Genomic DNA, 17,218 nt, shown 5'->3' with positions numbered 1-17,218 from the left:
ACCACTTCCCTGGGCAGCCTGGTCCAATGTTTAACCACTCTTTCAGTAAAGAAACTTTTCATCACGTCCAATCTAGACCTCCCCTGGCGCAACTTGAGGCCATTTCGTCTCGTCCTATCACTAGTTACTTGGGAGAAGAGACCGACACCCACCTCGCTACAACCTCCTTTCAGGTAGTTGTAGAGAGCGATGAGGTCTCCCCTCAGCCTCCTCTTCTCCAGGCTAAACAACCCCAGTTCCCTCAGCTGCAAATCTGATCCTAAATCAGACACAGGCACTGGACTGTATTAAATGTAATTAGCCACAGCACTTGATGTTGGGTTTGAAGCCCACGTACAGACATAAAACCAGCACACAGTAGCTTCTGGCAGGGAGGGAATACTCATTCCCACATATGACCTTCCAAGACATAGACAGGAAGTTACAGACAGGATAAATGCACAGAGCACGTGCCCCAACAACAAAGCGAGTTTATAGCAGAACAGCTCTTTGCATTATTCAGCACAGTGCTCGCAATTCAGTCTGAGGAGCCCTAAAGCCAGATTTATTCTGCTGTCAAACCATGTCTTGAGTTAACTCTACTGAGAGGTTATAGCCTCGGATTATATACTTCAACTACAGGCAGCAACATGCTCAAGCAATGCAAGTAGCAACATTATCAATACAGTTGTGACAAGGGGTAGAATATTAAAAAAATATATATTCGATCAGATGGTTCACTGCAGGAGATAGTAACTTGGATTAGAAGAAACCTCCCTTGTGGAGATTTTCTTATGGAAATTATTTTTTGCACTCCTTGAGAATGCCGGATCCAGTGCATCCTTTCCAAAAGCCAGATTCACTAATTCGAAAAAATACAGTTTGACACACACTGATGCCAGAGTCAGTATGGGAGACCACAGATTCAGACTACTAGCAGTCTGATACAAGGCTTCGGTACTCTACCTAGGAACATTCTCAGCTCTTCATCCACGTCATGCTACATATGCTGAAATACTTGGTCTGCAAAATAGTCAGCGCAGACTACCATAAAGCTTGGTCAAGCAACCTGCTGTCAACCAGCTTCAGAAGCCTCCAAGGAATATCCAGACTCAAAGCCCTCTAAAGAGAGTGAAACCTTCCACAAGGTCCATTTTCCACCCTCCACAAGATTTTGAAAGCTCCTGTCTAAAACCAGAACTGTTAAATTCCCCATTGTAGTAGGAATGCAAACTAATAAAAGCACTGTATCAGAGCCAGGCTTCCTAAACAGCATGGGTAACTCCACTGCCCCACAACACAGGATCTTTGTGCAGCATGAGGGAACACACACAAGGAGTGTGTGGGAGCAGAATAGCCATCAGGTTGAATTACAGCTCATTATTATTGTTACTGATAATAAAGCCTATGACAAGAGAGTAGAAGCCATGCTGACCCCCTTTATAATGGATACAAAAGCAACAGAAAAGATCAATTTGTCCCCTAGCTACCTCCTTGAAGGATGTCACTTGGGCGGAAAGGAAGTATCGAGCAAGCCAGCAGGCAGCAAAAGGAAGGAGACAAGTCAGAGTCACACAGAAGAGCTGCCCTCGGCAGATGTGCCGAGAGCCAGGAGCTGCTCACAGAGGGGAGAAAACCTCCAGCTGTAATTGCCCACATCCAGCTCCTCAGCAGCTGGAACAGGAGAACCCCGTGATGCTGAATGGCAAGTGGTCACCACTCGCACCACTTACTATTTCAGTTATTTTTTGCAGCCAGCCCCCTCACTTCCAAGCCCAGCTATATGAGTAACATAATAGTCTCAGCAACCCAGGTGGCCTCTGCCCTCATGAACAAGTTGCACAAAACTTGCTTCCAGCAAAATTAGATGAAGAATGATAGGGACTAAGTGAAGGCAGCTTGATGTTGGAGGGGAACTAATCCTTCAGTTGCATTTTCTGAAGTATTACTGAGATGCTTTTGTTCCTTCTACATCTACGGTTAAAAACCTATTTTCAGGTGTTTGGGGCTGGCCCCTTCTGAGAAGCCATGGGCCTTCCCACAACTCCACTCATTGCACTACCACACCTGGGTGCTAAGAATGAAAAAATTAGGTCTCAAACTTGCTCTGAAAGACTCCATTTTCCTCACTTTCACATCAGCTGGATGTGAGCAAGTTAGCGGGAAGCAGAACAATGGAGACAAGACAAACACTTCCAATGCACAGAGTGCTGCACAACCTAAAGGGAACAGCTTATCTTGAGAGTGGTCGTGGCTCTGCCCCCCAGCTGCCTGCCCCATCCTTCTCCTGAAAGTTCCTGTTCCTGCTTCCTGCAAGAACAGTTCGGCTGCTTGATCAAGCAGCTGCTTAATCACTTAATAAGACAGGCCATGAACTAAGGCAACATAAACAAGCGCCTACTGCAGGTTAAGGCACAGTGGTTCATTAAATTCCTGGTACCTTACCCCACACAACATGAGAACCTGGACAATAAACAGAGGTTTAGGTGAAGAGCCCTTTCTCTACCGGAGATCAGAAGCTACCTATGGACAAACTCCTACGGATTGCCCTACTGTGGGCAGGCCAGCCTTCGGGAGACACTAGCACTCAATCCATTCTTGCACTTGTTTACTTCCTACAGGTCTGAAACCAAAGAGATGCAAAGAAATGCTTTTGACCCCTCCAAGAAGTCTGTGCAGAAAGACAGCAAGCTCTACACAGCCACATCTTGGACAACATAATCTTTATATTAGCCTCTAAACCAAAGTATTAGTGTCATGTTGACAGATACTAAGGCATTCAAAAATACATAAAATTAAGTCAATTTAGAAAAAGTCAAGTTACAGATCCACACAGCACATGCTGAAACATGGATTTCATACAGGCCCTCAGCCTTCAAGGCTGATGCTAAGAGACTGAGCAGAAAAGCCTACGATAAACCAATGTCACTAACTAGATCCTAGAGCATCAGTGGTAGGTAGTCACAGCTTTTAGCCAGGATTTAGAAGCCCAGTCCTTACTGAGAAGTTATTATGCATTACTACTGATGTTTGCAGTGTTAGAAAATTCACTACTACCCTATCATAATATGAATCTGCATGAGAAGCACATGATCGGCTAAGTAACTTAACATGGAGTGCAAAAATAAAGAGTACAGGAAAAATAACTAGCAGGAGTGGTTCCTAACTAGAGCAAATAATACCACAGCAAACACACTGTGGTGAGGGAAGCTCTGGCACATGTCCTTAAGAAAGCCCAGCTGCTCTGCCTCCTGCACTAGCACCTCTGTAAAGGTCACACTCGGCAGCATATGAACTCATCACACCAAGCTGTTATGACCATGACCTCTTTGAGCATTCCTCAGTGGAGGACGTTGCCCATAAGAGCTCCTCCCTGCCTGTGCACAGCTCCCATCACATCCCTATGAACATGCACATATTGGTGCATTTGCTGACTAACCTTGCTCTAAGGAAATAAAAAAATTTAAAAAATAGTTACCGTCCAGTTCCCTGACCCTTCTTATTTTTCCCCTCACAGCTACAGTAAGAGACAAGAGGTCAGGAAAAAAGGCCTAGTCCTCTGAAATGCTCCAAGTCTGCCATTTCCACCAAGACCAGCAAGACTAGAGCACACTCGGCCCGTCCCAGGGCTGGGTCCAAGCAGTGCAATGTAGCTGCAGCCTGCTAGTTCTCGTCATACTGGTCCTACAACTCACACAGCGCCTATCAGGCTGGCTAAGACTGCTCCCAAACGTGTTTCAGATCAAGGCTCACTGCCAAGGTAACTCTTAACATGGCTATCATCACTCCATTACATCCACGTCATCTTGTCTCTAAACTTCTTTTAGGAAAAAAGCTTCTTCCTAGTGCCAGCACTAGTTCAATCCCCGCAGCAGCAACAGTAGTGGCAGCCGGCATTTTCAAACTGGGTCATCTCGACATGTTCAGAGAAGGCCTGTTTCACACTGCAGTAAAAAGGAGAAACAAACAGGTGGCAGGAGAGAACAAGGCACATGAAGAAACTGGTGACTGTCCCCCCCTCTCCCAGCACAGCAGCAAAAATTCCTCCAGGACAACACAGCTACCTTAGATAAGACATCCTTTTCCTGGATACTCTCCAACACATTCTCTCCTTCAGGTTTTTCGTGGGTTGGTTTTTTGGGTTTGGGTTTTTTTGGGGTGGGGGTTGTTTGTTTGGTTTGTTTTTTTTTAAACTGTACCTTGGGTGAAATCTATCCCAAACACACACCCTAGTCCTTTCAAACTAAATTGCTTTCCTGGCTCCAGTACAAACCACTGCTGTGAAAGGGTTAAAACTTCATCTTAATTTAAATATGCATTCAGGATCCAGAAATATCAACCTGCAGCAATAATGATGAAAGAGCTGCTCTGAGATTTCCACACAGCATTGCAACAGCAACTAGCACAGCAGATGACAAAGGGGAAACTGCAGCTAAGTTTGCGGCAACTCAGCCATTTCTGAGATACACCCATAGCCTTTGAAGCCTGGTATCTTCTCTTTGCTGTTCGCTATATTGCTACTATAAGCATCAAAAGTTGCCTCAGTTAAAATGAAAAACTGCATCCCTTCACCTTCATCTTTTGAGCATTTTCTGAAGTGCAGTAACTGCAGCTGCTGGGAGAAGTGGCCATGACTATTATTTCTACAGCTAAACTCAAGCAGAATCTTAAATTAAACACCAGTTCTCATATTTCTGAATTCATGGAGTTGTATTCTTCAGCTACTGTATTCGCATCCAAGCTTCACAGCTGCCAGGTTCACTCCATAATATGAAGTTTGGATTAGGGATAAACATAAACCCAATTCTGCTTTTCCATTAATCCTTTTTGCTGTTATTGGGACAGCCAACAAACTGATATTTCTAGGGAAGGAGCACATACAAACAGCAATATCATAAGTTTGGTTTTTTTGCTATCTTCACTTGCGTGACAAAAAGTAAGCACCTAGCTTCAGGCAAGAATTATAACCCCTGAAGTCCACCCCTCAGAGACCTGGAAGTCTTGGCTCTACCTGGCAGCTATTTTTTTTTAAGGCTAACACTTTTCCTACTACCAAAAAAAACCTCAACAAAAAAAACCCTCAGACACAAACAAGCAGAAAAACCCCAAACAAGAAAAGCACAATACATACACTCAATCTTTCAAAACCTCCCACAGCACTTAGCCAGCCACAAAAAAAAAAAGTATAAGCTCAGCTAAGAGTTCAACAATACTTTTTTCTCTGGTGGCAAAGCCTAAGCAGGTCCTACTCTCCCATCCCTGAGCAAGGTGGCTGCACTCTCACCAAGCACCAGCACAACCTTTCTTGGGGTTGTGTTATAAACCACAGAAATGATAGGGGTTGGAGGGGAGAGGGGCCCAAAAATAAAACCACAATTCCAACTGTTTCAAGGATCCTGTTTACAGCATGATGGAGAGGAGGGACTTAAAAAGCAGCTTTGCTGATGCTGAATACACACTGGACTACATCCTCTCCCTCACTGCTACTGCCCAGGGCAGGGGTGCCTGTGCACCAGGAAGGGGGTGGCTCTTGGGTACCTCTGGAGCATTAATCCCTTCCATTTTAAATGCTTCCTGTTAAGTAGGGGCTTTATTTTCTAAAAGGGAGATTTTAAGATCAACACACTTTCCCCAGTCTACTCTCTCCCATTTGTGGTTTTCCACTCACATTTATTTATTGCTAGGGCACCCTACACCCCAAGGAAAATGAGAACTGATGACGATAGTTGATGGAGTCGCATGTCCACAGAATTCACAGGCCAAAATAAGTGAGCCGAGGGGGAAAGGATATGCCCAAGCAGAAGCCCTTCTTAAAACAGCTATGGCTCAGCTACATACTGAAAACATTGACTTGCCACACAAAGCGTGATCAGACACACTCAGCAACCTGAGAAGACAAACATTTTCCTGTCCTCTACTCTGGCAGTCATTTTAAGTTAGAAAATTTAGACAAAGGTGATTTCCAAGGCTGTTTAACATGCCCTTTAAAAGAGAAACTGAAGAATAATTACAGCCTGTTCTATGCAAAGATTACCCCCTGAACTACAGCTGGAGACAGATTCTGGCTACTTAAACCTGCAACCTGCCCTCAGAAATTTTGGGATTTGCCTCACCTTCACAACAGAGGACAGCTACCAAAACTCACTCTCACCCAAAGAAGGCTGTTGACACACTAATGACCAGGACACACTTACAGACTTGGTTGGGACATAGGCTTTTGAGATCCTGAATGCTAACTCATAGCTTCTTAGGGTGGAGCACCACTGCTCCACGTTCCCAAACCGTTACCCAGCCTGTGGCACAGTTAACTAAACCTTGCCCATCCAGACACCACAGGGTTAATATCCTTAGTAACCATAGCAACCAGTACTTCTTCCTCCATCAGAGCCTCAGCTGGCACATTGCTGCCTTCCCAGCATCAGGTTTTGCAGCACATTTAGGGACCTATCCCTTTCCCCCCAGCCACGGGGTTTGGCCAAGCACATCACAAGGATGTTGGAGCACTCACTGCTTCACCTAATTCTGTCATTCCTCTGTCCCCATGTCCCCTGGGCACTTCTACCTCCCCTCCATAGGGGGAAGGAGGCTGTCTAAATTCTCTCCAAGTGCACCAAGGCAGGCATAACGTAAAGCAGGGAGCCAGCTGCAGCCTTGCAGGAAGAGATGCCACAGGGTAAGGGAGGGAGGGACTCGTGCACGTCCAAAGTTGGCATGCCGATCAATCATCAGGTCAAACAGAAGCAGCACTGCAAGACCAGGGGACTCAGCTGCCATCCACGACCCACTGTCCCATGGGTATTAGGGACAGCTAACTGCCTCTTCAGTGACACCCCATAAATCCACTGGAGACACCCACCAAGACCATCAGTGAGAAACCAAAACTCCCATCTAGGGGCACACATTCTGTCAGGAAGAAAGCAGAAAAATGACTTTGAAAACAGAGCTTATCACTAGCAAAACAATACATCTTTCTCCTCTTGTAGTTCACCTCTGAACTGCAGATGCATAAAAGCAATCATCACATCCTATCCTCCCGCCTGGTTTCCATCCCTCGCTCCTGGGCAGCTGCAGCATGCCAGCACTTGCTCATTTCTAAACCAACTCAATGTCATTTTTATGGTTCCACCCATTGGTGTACTTGGCACAGAGAGAGACACTGCTGTTTTATTAATAGCTTCATGCTGGCCCAGCTCTATCCTGTGCAGGATTTCCACAGCATCATTACAATGCATTTTTCACTATTTCCCTCCCTCCTTCCCCATGTGCCACTCAAGGAGAGCAGATGCTTGTCTTCCACCTAGCTGTTCCTGCTCCTCAATGTCACCTTGCTCAAGACCTCACTCCTGCTCTCTCCCTGTCTCCTTCCCCGCTCTCCACGACAGCGTCCCAGCACAGCCAGAACAGTTGCCCTCCATGGCACCAAGTCCTCAGAGAAGCCTCTCAGGAGTCTCATTTTGAGAGCAAGCTCTTTGTAAGACATGCGACGCCAGCCACAGCACATGGGGTATTTGGAGCAGAGCTGGAAAGGGAGCACGGTTATTTTTAAGTCCAAATGTTCAGTTACTGCACAATGACAATTCTTTCTTTCTTCTTCAAAAGAGACAGGACAAACTCCTAGCTTTGGGCTAACTTTGTGAACTACTCACTAATGGTGGCAACTGCTATGCAAGTGACCCCTCAAAGGCAGAAGTCTGGCAGCAGATATGGAACATGCTGGCAGCATTCCACTTTGGTATTAATATGGGCAAGGCAGTAAGTGGTTTGTACCCAGGATTAATGGTTAACAAGGCACAGGATAAAAACAAATGATCAATGTGCCAACACATACTTTGGTTTGTTTTCATCTTCTCTACCATATCCATCATTTCATGGCATCCAGGCAAAAGGTTTCTCCAACATGATTAAAACATTGCTCCAGCATATAGGGTGCATGGGACCCAAACAAGCTTTAACTAATTGTATGAGCCTGGAGCATCAGGTATGCAGATATCCACCACGCCTTGGCTGACACACTGGTCTTTCCAGGATTCATTTCAGCAACTCACAGAGGACCGTCCCACAACCTCCACCAGTTTTGCCAGCCCTCTGCCAAACCCATCAGCATGTGTTGCTCTGAGCATTGTCACAGACCTGCTCACAGTGTTTTGTAGCACAGATTCACCTTTAACGGAGATGGCTTCCAAGAGCTTCACTGCACAGAACTGTCCTGCTCATGAGAGCTACCAGTTCACTCCAAGCTGACAGCTAACTTGTGCTGCATTAACTTCCATCTTCACATTGAGCCCCAGCCACAGGAACAGAGAAGAGTCCTAAGACTTTAAAAGAGTTCACCACGAGAACAGGCACAGGATGGATTAAAGGCTTTGGAGTACAAATGAAAGTAACTAGACACAGGTACCAACATGCTGCTGATTGGAAGGATTTGTTCACCCACACTTCAACCTGAACAGCAATATTAAGAATGGATGTGCTAGCTAGCATTCATAGTACATACAGCCCAAGGGGCTACACGAACCTCCTGGAGACCACAGCTCCTTCCACTTGCCATTTCACACTGCCAATGATTCCTCCCACCAAGCATAACACACACGTCACAAAAATCCATGGTTTAAAAAAAAGGCATCAAGAAATAGAGAATCTATCACTTCCCTGGATAACTTCCAATAGTTAATCACAAAAAAACCCCACACACACTCAGACATTTCATTTCAGTCCATGTGGACTTATTTTGTAGCCATTTATTTGTATTATGCACATCTCTTACTATGTCAAAATTTCCTTTTGAGAAAATAATTGACAATAGTCCCCTTTCAGTAAGCTAAGCAGATGGAGTTTGCTTCATCTTCAGTTTCCAAGACATTTCAGTAGCTCCCATCTCCATCCTTTTCTCAGTTTTTCAACACTAAAGCCACTACTCTGAGCTTCATTTTCCTGAATGCTGCTGGGTACAGAGGCAGCAAACCATTCCAGTGACTACCTCACTCTTCTCTTTACACCCACATCATCCATTGGGTCAAGCAGGACACCAGGAAGCTTTGTCAAATTACCTGCCCACTGTGGCCCCAAAATTGCTCTCCCAGCCACTTCTTTCTAAACATCAGCCTTGATGCAGAAGATAAGGCCAGAGCTTTCAGTACTGAGATTCATAACGCTGCAGTTGGGTCATTAAGAGCCCATTGCGTTGGCATCAGTTCAAGTTAAGAAAAGACCCAAAGCACTCTACAAGACTATCTGTAGCATTCATTTCATTTACCATCCTGTCAGTCTATGGCTCATCCTAAATGTCTCTCCACAGCAATTCTATATCAATTCCCATATCACTGATAGAAATGTTGATCATCATCAGTCCTCTTACACGTCCCCACGGACCCCATTTAATTAGGATTCACTATCAACAATGCCCAGACTTGTCAGTGAACTCAAGAGTAGCCGAAGAAACCTTCTGTCCCCTGATGTTCTTTCTTCATAAACCATAAAACAGGTTAGAGGACTCTGCTTGTAATACATTTAGTAAGTGCTCTACAGCCATTGGAGAGCACTGGTGTTTTGGAGGAGGTGCCCATCTTTTGAAAGGAAGGGGGATTGAATCAGACTCTCGTGCAGTAGCAAATCAATGCCTAACAGCTGGCTGAATACATTAGAGCTATAAAGTTATTTCTACTGATCAATCCATTTCTAGTCTCAAAAAGAACAAAAACAGCTACCTTCAGCAGGATTTTTCACAGCTCACTTTTAAGTAATGCCAGGTAGAGACGGTAATAACTGATACCTTTCAGTAGTGTCAGCTCAAATTGACACAAGACAAAGCAATGACCAACCAGCCCACTCTTACCCTGTTCTCTCATTCCCTGCACAGCTGCCCTCTCTCCATCTACTAGTTTTCCTGCCACCCCAAGGTCCCCTCAGCCACCTCTCCCAATGCTCCTTTGGTTTTTTTACTACTAACTAGATGCTGAATTTCACAACTCCATCCCTCTATATCAATTAGGCGCCTGGGAGATATTTTGTGTGTCATGTATGGCACAAGAGCATCATACTTCTCTCCCCCAAACACTGTATGAAATATTTATTAATTTTTTTCTGTATCTTTTTTGGAAGGTAAAATCATTGATGAGCCTACACTCTTACTAAAATTGAGTCTTTTGAGAAATTTCTTCTTGCCCTCTTCTTACATTCATTTTTTTCCCCAACTTTTTTATTGTACCAGCAACAGTGAACTGCCACCTATTTTTTATTTATCAATGTCATACTACATTTTTAATTACCTCTTAGGTTCATGACGACATCTTAGCAGATATCATATCCTTTTTATGCTCTATAATATCCTTGCATATTTTTGTGCCAATTGCCACAGAATATTCAGTCACAGATTATTTTACGCAGTTCCACATATTTTCACTCCTTTTCCTCCTCCATTCTCTCTTCCCTACAAGAAACCTGTTTCCTATCAGGCAGGAGTTAAATGTTCCAAAGCTGAGCTGAGATTCAAAAGACTCTCAGACTTGAGAGGCAGCTACAGGAATCCTCTGTGTCACAGATGACCCACGAACAGTTGTTCCTTTTGGTGGAGGCAACAGTTTCTTGCTCTTACACCTTTTTAGAGGTTTCTAGCTGTAGATAACCGTCAGATATATCCCTCTCCTCATCAGCCTTATTTAGTTCAGCATCTAATAGCCAGCAGGGAGCAGACAAGACACCACTGGCAGGAGAGAAGGCAGACATGATCCTTGCAAAGCCCTTTTTATCTGTAGATCACAGTACCATCATCCTTCTATAATTTAAGGGGCAATTTGCTCAGTGGAACAAATGCCCCAGGGCTGAACCCAGCCCTTTCATGACAGAGCCAGTTTGTGCACAATCTCTGCTGCCTTAATTTGCAAATGCCACCACTACATCCTCACAAGTGTCTTGTGATGCATCTTAGCCCTTGCGTCTAGGGGAAAACCAGGTATCAACTTAATAGTGCCACCACAAACAACTGCAGAGGAACAGGAATGCAAGATTCTTATTCTTGGTCTCAGAATTAGAAAGGAGGGGGGAAAAAAGGTACGAGCACAAAGTCAAAAATAGGTCCTTTCAGCTCCCTCCCGCAAAAGCACTTAGGTTTAGTTACTGCATTCAAACAGCAGCCCTTTAATCAAGGAGTCCTACTTATTCATGAGGAGAACTGTAGCTAGACAAACCTTTCAAACACTAGTTCTGCCATCTGGCAGCAGCACTGAGGCTTGTTCCCAGACACACACAGAGCACTGGTAATTGCCCTCACGTGGAATTCCAAGGCACTGCAATTGTTCTGGCATTTAAACTTCCATGGGCTCCAGATGTGGAATTTATTTGTGTCTTTCTGAGGAAAAAGGTACTACTAATTACTCTATACTCCCCCCCGCCCCAAATACTTTTCATTTTGCTCTCCCCAGTTATTTCTGTCATCTTCTACAGCACCAGCAGCAAAAAAGCAGATCATGTAGGCCTGTGGATAAGTATCTTAAAGAATTCATACCAAGGAAGAAAGTGTGTCACATTTCTCCTGCTTTTCCTGCCTCCGTGGATTTGATGCTCTGAGCAGCTGCCCAGTGGAGAACAAAGCTCTTCCGGGGGATTGCTTTGTAGGCTTTTCTTTTTTCAAATTAATTTCAAATCATAATGGAAAGGTCACAGACATAACCTCTCTACTGAAAGTGGCAACTTTGCATTCTTGAAGCGATACATGTAAGGGAAGGGGGGAATAAAAGTATTTGAAGAAACTTACATTTTGCTTCAGACAGATTCTGGTTAGGTGACCAGACCAGCATGCCGAGATTCTCTCTCTCCTGACTTCGCCTTGCGAGTTTGGCTTAAGAGAAAACAGATACAAACCAAGTTACAGAGAAAGTCATTTCAGATGCAAAATGGATACAAAAGTGACTTACCACACATCTGCAGCTTTTAATCAAGATTCAAAACCCATCTGCAGAGTTAAAACCCTATCTTCCCATTTGACATGAGGCTTTTCCTTGTTTCTTCAATGCATCACCCCCTATATAACATGACAGATACCGCACACTCACTCTTTCATGCAGTACACTAAGAAGCATACGTTGCATCTAAATTAAAAGTTAATTAATGTTTCTCTTCCAGCATACTTGATTATTTTTCTTCCAGCCATCATTAAATGAAAAAGGGAGGAGCTAGGCTCAGGCAGCAGGCTCCAAGCCCTTGACATCATGAGACCGTACTGTGCAGCTAGATTAACACTTCAGGGTAGATACATGCATGAACCTCCCGGATTTCACTTCTGAGCGCTTCCTCCCCAGCCCCAGCAGCCCTTCTATGCCTCCGTCCCCGATACAGACAGGAATGCCCACCAAGGTGACACCAGATCCCTCAGGTCAGTCAGGTCCTCTGCTCAACCACTCCAGAGAAATTCTTGTGCATTCACACCCACACTGCGTACACGCACCCACGCTCAGAAAGCAAGTCCGTTTTTAACCAACTTAACACCTGGCTGGCATGAGAGCTCTGAAAGTCTCAGGTGAAGACTAAGACCACAGCTGCACATAGTTTGAAAGAGCAACCTCAAGCTAAGGTACAGAAGTACAGCGAGTTCTTGTGAATCTGCTGTTGTTCGGTCAGAAGCAGTCAAAAGAGGAGGAGGACGAGAAGAGAAAGAAACTCACTCTGTTGAGTCAGCACGCACACAGCCAGCTCAACTACCCACCCTGGCCGAGAGAAACTTGCAGGTCTTGTTATGAACGAGTGCCTACAGTACTACTTCCACTACAAAACATCACATAACGCTGAAGTTTTATGCAATATTTCAACACAATGCTATTTTCTCTGCGCTGTGCAATTAGACATATAAGCACCACTTCATGATGCATTAAACAAACAGGTCAGAAAAGATCTAGTAACACGAAAGATGCAGTGCCAGGACGCTGTCTCACAGCACAGGGTATGAAATCAGAACATAATCTGCTCACATGTCTCCACTGCAGCACAAAGAGGCCTGCCAGCATCCAGCTCCTGCTCATCTGAACACATCAGAAAGTTTAGTAATTACAATGCTATGAATGCTCATGGTTTGACTACTGTTCTTAACCTGAAATCTGCTCAGCTAAGAATAGTTAGGGTTTAGATGACAAAAAATATTTTAACATTAAATTTAAAGCACAAATAGCATGTATTAAAAATAACCCGTCGCCAGCAACATATTTACATTGAAAATTTTTTTCATGGCAAACACCATTATTATCTTTCACACAGTTTGTTTGTTTTTTAAATAAGGTCAGCAACTGCACATACAAGATATTTTGTGCACTGTGCATGTTCATTACTTTCTACACTAGGCAGAAAAACAGGAGTGAGAAGAGACAACAGCCTCTGGCGGCAAGAGATGGGGGGTAGAAGCCAGGTCTATACACAGAACACGAAGGGTGTCTGAATTTAAAGTTACCATACTGAATTTAAAATTACAACTTCACCAAAAAAAAAAGTCTTGAAACATTGGGGATTAAATTTTACTTTCTCCCTCATTTCAAGTCTAGGTCAGGAATGCAAAGAAAGAGGCAATCTTAAACCTCCCCTTTATCAAATTTTGCTCCTCACTCCCTATCCAGGATGGTCTGTCCTACTAAAGTCTAGCATAGTGTTCAGAACACAGAAAGAAAAAAAGTCTCTCCTCACTTTGCATTACACTGAAAAGCACATTCTCATCCCATAAAAATACTCAAAGACAGAAATCATCAGTCAGGTCTCCAGGAAGTTAAACACTTTCCACCCAAATCCCAACACACCCCCAGTAACCCACTACAGTTCAGGAGCCTGATGCCCAAATTCTGCCAGCGAGGCTTAACACTAGGCAAATTGTCAGCCTAGCTTTACCACAGTCTCACTCGCTGGCGAAACCCACCTAACTCAGGAAAAGGGAAAAGTTTTCTCCTAGTTTAGCAGGCTGAACCTCCTCCCTGACACTTCACGTGCACACCCCAGCCCGGCTGTCCCTTTCAGGAGGAGAGCGCCACCAGCTCAGCTCACCTAGAGTAAGGTGAGTGAAGTTTCACCTCCCACGGTTAAAACCCCAAGTTACGCTTTAGGGCATTGCAGAGGCAGCACCACAGCCTCCCTGGCTGTGAACTGCAGTGAGCGCTGGGAGGTGACAACCACTGCAGGGAGGTACTGTGGGACCTCATGGCACCCAAGCAGGGTTGGTGAAATGTGCTCCTCATCCTCCATCACAGCTTCCCCCCCCCCCAGGCACCCAGGAGCTCCCTTTGCCTTGGGTTAGGAGCTACCTCCTTCCAGCCCCACATCCCCTCCCTATGAGCCAGGGTAAACCACCCCCTGGACCTCACATGCAGAACAAGAACCTCCTGCAGATGCTGGGCTTCATGCAGTCCCCAGGAACCCTTCTGCCCAGTTCCCACAGCCCAGCTTCTTCCACTCTGCCTCCTGCTAGCCTCTTGGTAGCAACAACCAGCAAAGTTACACTGCACTTGTAAACGGGCATGAAGCAGCACCTCTGGTACTCCCGCAACATCTCTCCCGCCCTGCCTCTCCACCCAAGCCCACACCTGTCCACCCTCAGCCCTCATTCCTCAACAGAGGGAAAGGCCAGTGCAAGGCACACAGTAAGGTTAAGTTAAAACTCATGCTTCTCTCATGCTTCCCCTTCTTAGGGGAGGTTTAGATTGGATGTGAGGAAAAATTTCTTTACTGAAAGAGTGGTTAAACATTGGAAGAGGCTGCCCAGGGAAGTGGTGGAGTCCCCATCCCTGGAGGTATTTAAAAGACGAGTAGATGAGGCACTTAGGGACATGGTTTAGTGGGCATGGTGGTGTTGGGTCAACGTTTGGACTCGATGATCTTAGAGGTCTTTTCCAACCTCAATGATTCTATGATTCTATGATTCTGCAAAGGACAGAAGCACCTAAAGGCCAACACACATGGGGGGGGTGGGGGGGTGCATTCCTCAAACATCCACAGAGGCCGAGACTCCCTCCCTAATATCAGAGGTGACTTAGCCTGCCACCCAGCTCCTTCACCATCCAGCACCACATCCTCCCCATCACCCCTTCTCAAGCCCACAGCCCCCACGTTTACCGTTCCCCACACGCAAGGCAGACACGACAGGCATTCTTCCGAGTCCAGTTTTGACCCCATCATAAATACATGCAGCACAAGCATTCTTGCTACATGATGTAGCACAGAAGAGCTTAAGAGTTTGCTCAGAATTTGGAAGCACATTAAAATGGTTATTTCAGAGCAACAGCCACAAGAGGAGAGGAGGGGGCTTATAGCAGAGTGGTTATTGCATCCCTTTCCGACATCTTTCCAAGTACAGCTGCAAGGCCCACCAACACGGGGGAATTCCTTCTCCTGTCCCCTGCTTCTGGACAAAGGATACCAGGGTGAATTCAAACACTCTACACTTCAGTTGACAAAGCTAAAAAGCGAATTCAATTTAATCCATTCTATATTTCATATAAAAATAGCCCCGTAAGGAGGGCAAGGGTTACTCTTTTTTAGGGAAGCAGATCAATTTAGGATCAATGGGTTTGCTTGTTTAAGCAACTGCAGTTAAACCAGTGCAACCTGTGTTTAGAGAAGCTGTATATTGGCAGACGAGATCATCTGACATTTCAGTTAATCCTGCACTTTCATGTAGGCTACCCACCAGGTATTTGTAAAGTCTCTGCCATAGCCATTAGCTCCCTATCACAGCTGTTGTGGGAGCAAACACTTTGTAATCACTTTCCCACTGCTGGCTCTCCCGTTTGTCCCAAGTCTGGGAAGAATCACGGATGCTTCCTCCAACCCCAACAGAAGAACCTCTGCTACAAGCAGCACCCCCTAAACTTTGTTCCACTGCAAGAATTCACAGGAGATGCAAGCTCCCATTGCCTTTACCCACGCAGAGATGTACAGCCCCAACCAGGCACAGTATCATGTTGCTTTTTCCACAGCAGTTCCCATCCCCCTCTTCCCTCATCCCCCAAACATACCCCTACCCCATGGACCATACGCTGAAACACAAGAGGGAACTGATCCAAGTTAAAACTCACTGTGTAAAGAAAAGGTTAAAGTTGGTCTCACTTACAGATCTAGTTTACTGCACAAGCCCAAACAGTTCAACTGGTACAAGAGAGGAGATTAGGCAGGGCAGAATATCCATAAGCCAACAGTATCCTAAAAAGAAGTTGTGGGGGCTTTCCCCCCCCCACCCCGAGCTGTGAGGGCACATCTCAACACCAGCATGCAGTTGACCACACAGTGTGTAGGAATATATTGATTTGCACAGCAGAGAGACAGCACCGCTGTTGGAGTTCCTATCACTTCTGCCCATAGGCTGCAGCTCTCTGTCCCCAGGGGCTCGCTGGGCTGCCCATGCTAAGGCACCAGCCTGGCACACGCAAGAGCAGCACACTGCAAGGACGTGAAACCCTGACCCGCAGCAGCTACAGCTCTTCCCCAACTTTTGGAAAGCTGTTGCAAGACTGCCCCACAGAAAAACAAGAGAGGTTTCAACCAGCAGCAGCAGTCAGTTCAGACTCCAAGAGGCATTAGGCTGATTTTAAAAAAAAAAATCTTGACTGAGTCTTTAAAGCATGTCTTTCCCCCTGCTGTGAAGGTTACTACACAGCACAGCCTCACTCCCAAGCATCTGTCTGTCCAATTTTCACTTGCATACAGAAAGATGTCAGTCCTGCTATCCCACTACCACCCACAAAGTTTAAAGCTGCAGGGGTAAATCCACCTTAGACCCCATACCTGAGTGAGCCCAGCTCACACAGAAAGAGGGGGGAAAAAAAAACCAAAAAGAGTGAAGTGAGAGCAAAGATTTTTTCTGTCAACACAAAAACAAAACCCCACAAAATCAAAACAAACCAAAAAACTCTTAAAACCCACTCTCTTCCTCCCAGAGCCACACTCTGCTGCATTTACTGCAAGTCAGAAAGCAGAGGGTCAACCCTGCCAGGACCCTCTGCAGAAACAGAGGAGAAAGGTGGAACTTGCAAGTTCCTTGCAAGGAACTTCTTAGAGCACACCAAGCCCTAAATACCCTTGTGAGTCCTCTGATGTGTCTATTACCTTAACCCCTGGGTCTGGAACCCCTCCCTACACCAAGAAATACACATGTATCTCCTCGCATCTGAGGGGTTCTTCTGCAGATATTGTAACTTCATATTTTCTCTTAGGCAAATCAAAAAGTTGTACCAGTGCTAGAATCAGGACTGTATGAATAAGCTCAGTGTTGAATGTG

The 17,218-nt window shown here is 45.3% G+C and overlaps 1 protein-coding gene across 1 annotated transcript in view; it reads right to left on the bottom strand.

Annotated features, from left to right (window-relative positions):
- Positions 1 to 11,807, bottom strand: part of RCOR1 (REST corepressor 1) — a 43,350-nt gene extending 31,543 nt beyond the window's left edge. The window contains exon 1 of the mRNA XM_019472516.1: positions 11,729 to 11,807. Coding sequence (XP_019328061.1) covers positions 11,729 to 11,771 — 43 coding nt within the window. The 5' untranslated portion in view covers positions 11,772 to 11,807. The remainder of the gene's footprint in view (positions 1 to 11,728) is intronic.
- Between the last annotated feature and the right edge of the window lie 5,411 nt (positions 11,808 to 17,218).

Source organism: Aptenodytes forsteri, unplaced genomic scaffold, assembly GCF_000699145.1.
Source record: "Aptenodytes forsteri isolate BGI_AS27 unplaced genomic scaffold, ASM69914v1 Scaffold193, whole genome shotgun sequence".
Classification (NCBI taxonomy): Eukaryota; Metazoa; Chordata; class Aves; order Sphenisciformes; family Spheniscidae; genus Aptenodytes; species Aptenodytes forsteri.
This window is presented reverse-complemented; position numbering and strand designations above follow the sequence as displayed.